This window comes from Mus caroli, chromosome X (genome assembly GCF_900094665.2).
Source record: "Mus caroli chromosome X, CAROLI_EIJ_v1.1, whole genome shotgun sequence".
In the NCBI taxonomy this organism is placed as follows: Eukaryota; Metazoa; Chordata; class Mammalia; order Rodentia; family Muridae; genus Mus; species Mus caroli.
Genome location: NC_034589.1, coordinates 31,980,259 through 31,989,746, shown reverse-complemented (window position 1 = coordinate 31,989,746; position 9,488 = coordinate 31,980,259). Strand labels below are relative to the sequence as shown.

Sequence of the window (9,488 nt, the reverse complement as noted above, 5' to 3'; positions counted from 1 at the left end):
ACCAGGCTGGCCTCGAACTCAGAAATCCGCCTGCCTCTGCCTCCGGAGTGCTGGGATTAAAGGTGTGCGCCACCACGACCGGCTCCTTCTGTCTTTTTAAAACTGTACTTTAAATGATAATTGTTCCTGAGTTTTAAATTTTTCTTTCTTAAGAACCTTGAAATCTTTGAGAGTGAGGGTATGCATCTCTAAGTACACAGATGATCATTAATTATAAATGTGATTACTTAAAGCAGTCTGTTAGAGCAGAACACTTCAAATTCTTACCAGTTTTGATAACTAGCTATTAGTGTTTCAAATTTTAACTGCTTTCATCTGTTTGTGTTTATTTTGTTTTAAGATTTGTTTTAATTATACTTTGCTTTATATAAGTATTAATTTATAGATATATATAATATGTAGAATTATATAATTGTAATTTAATATATTTGGGTATTTTGTCTGTATGGTTATCTGTATATTACATGTGTACAGTGTCCTTAGACTCCAGAAGCAGACATTAGATCCCCATGGAACTGTAATTACAGATAGTAGTTAGTGTCTTCTGAGTGCTCCAAATGGAACCTGGGTTCTCTGCAAGAACAAGAAGTACATCTCTCCAACCCTGTTTTGATTTTTGAAATTTGATTTTTTGAGATACTCAGGCTGGCATAGAACTCTCATGGTCTTAAACTCATGAAAGTCTTCTTGTTTCAATGTAGGATTACAGGCATGAGCACCACACCTGTCTTAACCCTACTGGTGACTTAGATCATAATCTGTTACATATTCTTTTTCTTTGAAAGAATCATTAGTCACCTTGAAGGAATCAGTAATCATTTTTAAGATGTGTGGACACAAAATAAAGGTCCTTGATAACGTTTTATCTTATTGAAGGATTGTTTTCTACATGGTGTTGTGTGAGAAAACTTTTGCTGGGGAGCTGCAATACATACATCTACTCACCCTAGATAAGGAAAGCACAATAGACTAAAGTATAGAAAGTTGAGCTTGGTGAAGCAGTGTGTTTTATTGGGGTTACTTACAGGAGTGTGTGGATGAAGGGTTACTTACAGAAGCAGAAATGTCCCAAAGACAGCTGTATCACTAAAGCCTGGGTGACAGAGCTCACAAAGCTGGGAGCCTGGAAGAACTGCACAGCCTGCAGCCTGCACAACAGGTTGGAACATGTCCTTTCCAGGTGCCTCAGTTGCTCCAAACCCCTTCCAGGAAGTTGAGCTGGTATCAGAGTCTTTGTAGTTGAGTTTGACTTTGCAGTTCAGCTTTCTTCTGTCTCAGGGTTTTCAGCGTTTACTGTGCACTCTGCCAGAGAGGGACCTACTCAAGTGGGTCAGTTTCAGGGGCTTCCTCAAGTCCTTTTTCCTGCTTAAGGAGCTTCCTACAGGATGGAATGGAGGAAACCCAACAATGCAAAAACGACGGAACACAATTTCATGATTGATTTCTTTTTTTCGCACAAGTTATTAGTGTTTTGTTTTATGTATAATATATTGTCAGTGGAGCTCCTGTCTTCAGGCCTGGCAAGTGCCTTTCCTCCCCAAGTCACCTCACCAGCCAATTATTTTCCTTTCTTTAAATATTAAAGTTTGAGAAATGAATTGGATGGTGGTGATGCACGCCTTTAATCCCAGCACTTGGGGTTTGCAGAGACAGGTGGATATCGGTGAGTTTGAGGGCAACCTGGACTACAGAGTTCCAGGACAGCCGGGGCTACACAAAGAAACCTTATCTCAAACAAAATGTTTTAAAAATAATACCTAATTTTAATACGCCTATGACAAAAGTTCAGTACATTGTGGTAATTCTTTATTTTTCTTACTGTTTTCGTTAATGAAACATTTCATTCCTTTTAGTATTTATATATATATATATATATATATATATATATATATACACATATTTTCAAACAAGTTGTTAGGGAGGGTTGTTTTGTGTTTTTGATGTGATGTATGGGTTTTGGGGGGTAAGGCCTGGGCTTTGGAGAAGTAAGGGTTAAAAGCTTGCTAAATGTTTGTATTTTATGCCTGACTACCTTCAAAAGCTTTAAGAGCCTGCGTTTACTCTCGGTCTTTTAGGTTGCTAGGTTGTGAACTCAGGGCCTCATGCAAGCTAAGTAAACAGCCACTGAGCGTTACTAGTCCTAGCCCACTGAAAACATCTCTCCTGTCTGCCAGCTAAGCATAGATAAGGCTGTATTAAAAGCGAAGCTTTGCTTGCTTTCTTACTATTCTCATTAGGACTCAATCCATTTCTCTCTGGGTCTTTGGCAGACTTGGAGACTTTTCCTAACTTCCCTCTCCTAAAGGCTGTGGTAGGGAGCTTTATCTCTGATTATTACTGTAAAAACACTTAGATCACACTATAGTTTTCTGATCATGTTTTTCATTCTAGTATGCAGGGTGTAATATAATGTCACATACACACACTTTAAATCTCAAAGTATTAAAAAATAACTTATGACTATGTGATCACTCTGTCATTAAGCAAAATCAAGGAGACAGGCTATACACATACAAAGCAAGAGTATTGATTTTAGTGACAAGTCAGTGAAGTGTGGTGGGTCGGAGCATTAGGCAAATCTGACAGTGAAAGGAGTTAGCATATTTTACCGTATTTGGAAGAAGTGGTACCCAGTTGAATAGTAACAAAAAATGTGCTATCTTATGGGAGAAGATAATAGATATGTCAAGAACTGTTTTATGGGATAAAGGAGAACACAGAAAAGGAAGTAGGATGGATAGGATTTATTGAAGAATTAGAAGTAGGGAAACAGGGCTGGAGAGATGGCTCAGCAGTTAAGAGCACTGACTGTTGTTCCAAAGGTCCTGAGTTCAATTCCCAGCTACCACATGGTGGCTCACAACCATCCGTAATGAGATCTGACGTCCATTTCTGATGTGTCTGAAGACAGCTACAGTGGACTTATATATAATAATAAATCTTTCAAAAAAAAAGTAGGGAAAGTAAAAAAAAAAAATGTGTATTATGTCATTGACAACCTAAACAGGAAATGAGAAATGCTTGAGAAAAATGAGTCAGCCACTCAACAAGATACAGTAAAAAGTATTATAAAGGGAGGAAGAAAGCCTGTCTAGGATCAGTATGAATAGAGGAGCACAGGAAATAAAAAAGTGCACCCTTAGGCATTTGTGACCTAACCCCAGGTTACATGGACTAACTGAGTCTTTCTCAGGGAAGACTTGGTTTTCCAATTTCTCCATAGCTGTTAAATCTGATGGGTCTCTTCTCTCTTTTTTAGAATTGGTGGTTTTCCTCCAGTGGAATAAGGAGATTTCTTTTTAAGCTTTAGGTTAGTTTTTTTTTTTAAATGTGATCACAGGACTTGCATTCTAGCAATGTGACTTCTAGCTTCATGTTGACAAAATTCCACTCAGACCAACAGAGTTTAGACTCCCCCAGTCCTTTTTAATGGAATTTTTGTCTTCCATTGTGGTGAGAGCAGAATCTTGGTATTACGTGACCACACCTGTTGCTTTAAAGTGAAAGACTTTTGATACACACAATAAGAAACATACAAATTCTGAACTTATTAAGGTTTGAGGATAAATTCAAGTACTCTAATGAAGTAAAACTATGTTCATTTTGTTGTCATTTAGAGTATGGATTCTGGGGCTTCAATCTGGTTAGGCAAGGATTCTCCCACTAAGCCCAATTTGCAATCCCTATATTCAACTATTTATAAACTGAAAAATTGGATAAAATGCCATGGTGTTTAATTATATCATACTGATTTAAATACTGCTAGCAATAATTTCCACTTTTTTGTATTCAGGAATATCCAAGGAACTATAGGTTTTAATTGAGTTATAGTAGTTGTTTCTGGCCTATCTCATACATACAAAACAGGTGAAATTATTTTTAAATATAATGACATTCTGCTTATGAAAATTATTTGTAACAAAAAAGCTTTTGTATGTAGTAGTTGCTCTGAATTGGGTATCCTCATGGGGAAGAACTTCACATGATTCTCTTCAGCCTTTACCTTTAGTATAGCCAGCATAAACATATAAATGTGGACTTAGTTTGTTTTTCACTGACAGTGCTCTATTTTCTTGTTTAAGAGTGTGTGTGTGTGTGTGTGTGTGTGTGTGAGAGAGAGAGAGAGAGAGAGAGACTTTAGTTTTCTAGGCTAGCCCAAAACTTCTAATGCTCCTGCTTCAGCATCCTGGGTTGATGTCATGCTTTTGTTTTTTAAAATTGACAAATACTTTATTTTCAATGAGCTGATACAGTGTATAACAAAATGACTTCATGTGATAAATGAGACCCCTACCCTAACTTTATCCTGTCCTAACAAAGTACCTGTTTCATCTTGCAGGCTGTAGAAAATCTTTGTTCTCATAAGATTTCTGCAAATTTGTATAAGCAGCTGAGGCAGATATGTGAAGATCACATCAAAGCACAGATTCATCAGTTCAGAGAATATCCTTTTCAAAAGAAAATGTCACATTTATTTATGTATGTATTTTATGTATGTTCTACTTGTATGCCTGCATGAGAGAAGAAGGCATCAGGAGAGAAGAGGGTAGTATTCTCCATTGCAGATGGTTGTGAGCCACTATATGGTTGCTAGAAATTTAACCAAGGACCTCTGGAAGAACAGCCAGTATTCTTAACTGCGCAGCCATCTCTCCAGCCCCTCAAAACAAAGTATCTTAGTTTTCTCATTACCTCTCATTACTTAGCTCAGTTTGAAATGGAATGCCTGTGTTGGTAGATTTATTTTTGTCCTGTTATCTCTAAAGGAAAGAACAAAATTTTGAAACTTTTCAATGTGATAGTCAAAATCTACAAGTATGGTACTTATTTAAGTAAAAATTTCCTGTCAGTAACTTGTCCTGGCAAATTTCCATTTGAAGGAAATCTCAAATAGAAAACATAATGCTCAGTTATGTTTAAGAGTAGTTTTAAAGGTAGGTTAAGGGGGACCGAATTTGGTTCTGCAGTTTAAAAAAAAAGAATTATGTTTATAATTTGTATTTAATATCAGTATATGGGATATTCTGTATTTAAAACAACTATGTTTTTATATTACACATATGAAACATTTTAAAATCTCCTTAACACCTGTCTCATGGATTCATTGGATAGTGTTCTTTTTCTCAAAAAGATCGATAGATGCTGGCAAAACCACTGTAGGCAAATGGTAAGTCGGCAGTACTTCAGTTCAGAAACATTCAGGTGGTAGAATGTTTTGATAGCTTTCCTGGAAGAATTGGGATATAGCTGAGTGGTAAAGTCTCGAATTTATTCTTTATATTAATGCAAGTAGAAATCTTGAAATCCACTTTCCACCTCCTAAATACCATGGGTACATGTTTAAGATAGTTTTACCTCCTAGCACTGCTGCTAAGGAAGACTAAGTGTACCTTGGATTCCCTCTTTTTTTTTTTTTTTTTTCTGAGACAAGATCACATTGTGTAGTACAGGCTGGCCTGAAATTCAAGATCTTTCTGTCTTACTTAGCCTCTTGAGTTCTGGGATTATAGGCATGTACCCCATGCTTACCTCCAGTTTTTCTTTTCAGTTAAGTAGCAAAGATGTCAGAGGACCATCTTAATTCTCTGTTCTCTAGAAACCACAAGGATTAATAGAATAGTTTAAAGATCGGACATCTCAGATACATGTATTTATTTAAGTTGGATCCTAGTAGTATATTTAATGTAAAATCTTCCAAATTCTCATTTTATTAAGAGCTAATACTGAAGATTCAAATTTACAAAAATTGCTTGATTTTTTTTTTCCTTTTTATTTGACAGATAATGATCAGGAGCATTTTTTTGTTTCTGGATAGAACTTATGTTCTTCAGAATTCAATGCTGCCCTCCATTTGGTAAGGATGCCAGAAGATTATTATGAAAAATTTTGTTACATACCATAGTCTTAATTATTATAACAAAAGAGAACAAGCTGTATTCAGAATATTCTCCTAAAAATTCCCATTTGGATCCTAGCATTTTGAGGAGGGGGGTTGTTTTGTTTTGCCTACTCTAATACAGCAGATAGCTAACCTCATAGTGTATGAAGACATTTCTTCATTAGGTATGAAGATCTTAAAGTTTACTCTAGAATTTCTGTGCCTGAATCTTAGAGCTGTTGATCACTAACGTTTTGCTCTTTTATTTTTCTTGTTACTTTATAGTAAAAATCTTGTTTGTTTATGAAAGTAAGATAGCATAATGTCTTGGTCCTTCAGCAGGTGCTTTGCATACTTTATTAATGGGGAGGGGAATTGAGAGAGTAGTAGAGGCAGAGAGAGACAGAGAGTAGAGAAGTAGAGGCCACACATGGAGAGAGGGGGGAATGGGGATGGGGAGAGGGGTAAGAGGTGAGGGGACAGAGTGGGAGCAAGAAGGTAAGAGCAAGAGCCTGATTTTAGAGTTTTGAAGCCATTTATGAATGACCAAATAAGCTGCTCAATGCCAGTATAGTGGAAAGTATTTTGTCTTTGAGCTAATTTTATTTCTAATTTCACTAAGAGGAAATAAGACACTAAAACCTAGTTATGGAAGAAGCCAGGAATTCAGCTTCAGTTCTCATTTAAGACAAAATGGGTTTCCTATATGCTTTAATAATGTTATTCAAAATTAAATGTGGATTTTTTTTTTTATAATTACTACTTCAAAGTCTGAGGACCCAGACTTTGATAAGTCAGCCTGTGCACATGTGGTATTGCCAATTCAGATGATACTTTTTTGTTTTTAATTTTAGGGACATGGGATTAGAGTTATTTAGGGCTCATATTATAAGTGATCAAAAAGTACAGACAAAAACAATTGATGGCATCCTTCTCTTGATTGAGAGAGAGCGGAATGGTGAAGCAATTGATAGAAGTTTACTTCGAAGCCTTTTAAGTATGCTGTCTGATTTGCAAGTAAGTTGCCCTTAACACTCACTGTGCTACCTACAAATTTGATTACTGTTCATAGTTTGTCTGAAATCCATGGAGTGTTGTTCAAATGGAGTTCTGATAGAAGACATTCAGTAAATAGTTAATGAATAAGCAAATACTTTTGGGTTTTTTTTTCCCTTTTTTCTAGATTTACCAAGATTCTTTTGAACAGCAATTTTTGCAAGAAACTAATCGGCTTTACGCAGCCGAAGGTCAGAAGTTAATGCAAGAAAGAGAGGTATTTTAAAATGCTTAATGACTCCAGTGTCTCTTATAATAGCCATTTCACTGTAGAACACAAACTTCCCTTTGTATTTCTATTCCCGACATGGTGATGCTCTTCTCTCACTTAGGTGCTCCTTTCTCTTCTCTCTCCTTAAAGGCCACAATTCTGGATCATAAACTACCTCTAATTTTACATATGCTTCTACCCTGTCACATTTGATGGGGCTCTTCCCTGGATCTTTTGGACTTGACATTTTCTGAATGATTTAAGGGGAGGAAAGCAATAATATAAAACACTATCTTTGTAGGTTCCTGAGTATCTTCATCATGTTAATAAACGCCTAGAAGAAGAAGCTGACAGACTTATTACTTACTTAGATCAGACCACCCAGTAAGTATTACATGCTCAGCCTAATAGTCTTAAAACTGTTGATAAAACACTTTAGGCATCTTAAACTTGTAGTAATTTTCAGGTGTGATTTAGTCTTTAGCAGTTGTTTTTATAATGTGAGCTTAAAGTTATTATCTTCCCTGGCCAATTAGATTTAATCAAGGATTTGATTATTGGTTTGGTGTATGTTTAGTGTGTAATTTTAAAATAATATTAGAGGTTGATGGGATCTTGAAAACTTGGTGTTTTTGAGTCAGAGTTTCACTAAAACCCAACTTGCCCTGGAACTCATGGTCCTCCATGCCAGGCTCCCAAGTTCTGGGATTATAGGCATGCATCACCATGCCCGGCTTTTAAAATCCTTAGACTGATTAAAATTCAGGGAGTGGGTGTTCAGAGAGAAACTGCTTCTGTACTTTCTAAATCTCAGCAACCAAGTGGTTTAATTAAGCAGCGTGGATAGCTGTTTCACCTTCTTAGTAAAAAGCAAGAAAACTTGGAAAAAATACTAGGCTTAGCAAGACCATGGAGATCATTACATTGAGCAAATTCTGAAATACATTATTTTTCTTCCTTTAGGCGTAATGTAAAATATTTTGACACATGGCCTAGAAATGGCAAAATTAATGCAAAATGACTTTTTAGCTTTGTTCTTTCTAGAAGCTTTAAATTTTCAAGGTCAAATCTCAATTCTGTTTTTCCCCCTTTCAGGAAGTCACTAATTGCTTCTGTTGAAAAACAACTTCTAGGTGAACACTTAACAGCAATTCTTCAAAAAGGTAACTTGTAATTTGTAAATAAGAGGTTACTAGGGCTGGAGAAATGGCTCAGTAGTTAAGGGTACTTGTTGCTTTTGCAGAGGGCTCAAGTTTAATTCCCAGTACCCACATGGCGGCGGCTCACAACCATTAGCAATTGTAGTTTCGGGGGCGGGAGGGTGTAATATTTACTCTTCTTCCATCCTCTATGTACACCAGGCATACACACACACAGTGCACATACATACAGGAAAAACACTAATGCATGCTGCTGCTGCTGTTGTTGTTTTATTCTTAGCATGTAGAGCCAAGAACTTCTAAACCTTAGTGATATTACAGCATAATCTGAATTTTTACTCACGTAAATTCTCATTATAGTTCAGACCAGTATCACGATAGAAAATTCAGCTTAACATTTTATTGAAATGCATGGCAATTTTATTTACTTTGTGATTCTCATATTTTAATGTCAAAATATTTCAAACCAGGTTTAAATAGCCTCCTTGATGAAAACCGAATTCAAGATTTGTCTCTCCTGTATCAGCTCTTCAGTAGAGTTCGGGGTGGAGTTCAGGTTCTCTTACAGCAGTGGATTGAGTATATCAAGGTAGTAACAGTTTGCTTGTTGACATTTTTCCTGACTGTTTCGCAATCTATGTACCAAGAGGGTCAGAAAGCATTTCTTGTTAGATGGGAAGTTTTATTAAAAGTGAAAAAAATTGGACTGGAGACATGGCTCAGAGTGTAAGAGCACTGACTGCTCTTCCAAAGGTCCTGAGTTCAAATCCCAGCAACCACATGGTGGCTCACAACCATCTGAATGAGACATGACACCCTCTTCTGGTCTGTCTAAAGACAGCTACAGTGTACTTACATATAACAATAAATAAATCTTTTTTTTTTAAAGTGAAAAAAATTAAAACATCATCCTGAGAATGGCGGCTGTGTGGTATATCAGCAATAAAACTTGAGTAATACTTGATGGGATTTCTAGCTCTAAGATTTAAGCCAGGGAATATGGGAAGTTGTTTGAGTTCTGAAGCCATTTGGTTAAGATAAAGTGTAGGATCTGTTCTTACAAGTTTGAACCATAAATCCTTCCTTCTCCTCCTTCCCTCTACTTCCCTCCCTGACCATATTGCTTTTGTTTTGTTTTGTTTTGTTTTGAGACAGGGTTTCTCTGTGTAGCCCTGGCTGTCCT

At 36.5% G+C, this 9,488-nt stretch overlaps 1 protein-coding gene across 3 annotated transcripts in view; it reads left to right on the top strand.

Annotated features, from left to right (window-relative positions):
• Positions 1–9,488, top strand: part of Cul4b (cullin 4B) — a 101,444-nt gene that overhangs the window by 76,885 nt on the left and 15,071 nt on the right. For all 3 annotated transcript variants that reach the window (XM_021154130.2, XM_021154129.2, XM_021154128.2), the window contains 8 exons: positions 4,340–4,443; positions 5,098–5,167; positions 5,781–5,854; positions 6,733–6,895; positions 7,062–7,151; positions 7,447–7,529; positions 8,241–8,308; positions 8,776–8,894. In XM_021154130.2, the coding sequence (XP_021009789.1) occupies positions 4,340–4,443; positions 5,098–5,167; positions 5,781–5,854; positions 6,733–6,895; positions 7,062–7,151; positions 7,447–7,529; positions 8,241–8,308; positions 8,776–8,894 (771 nt within the window). The remainder of the gene's footprint in view (positions 1–4,339; positions 4,444–5,097; positions 5,168–5,780; positions 5,855–6,732; positions 6,896–7,061; positions 7,152–7,446; positions 7,530–8,240; positions 8,309–8,775; positions 8,895–9,488) is intronic.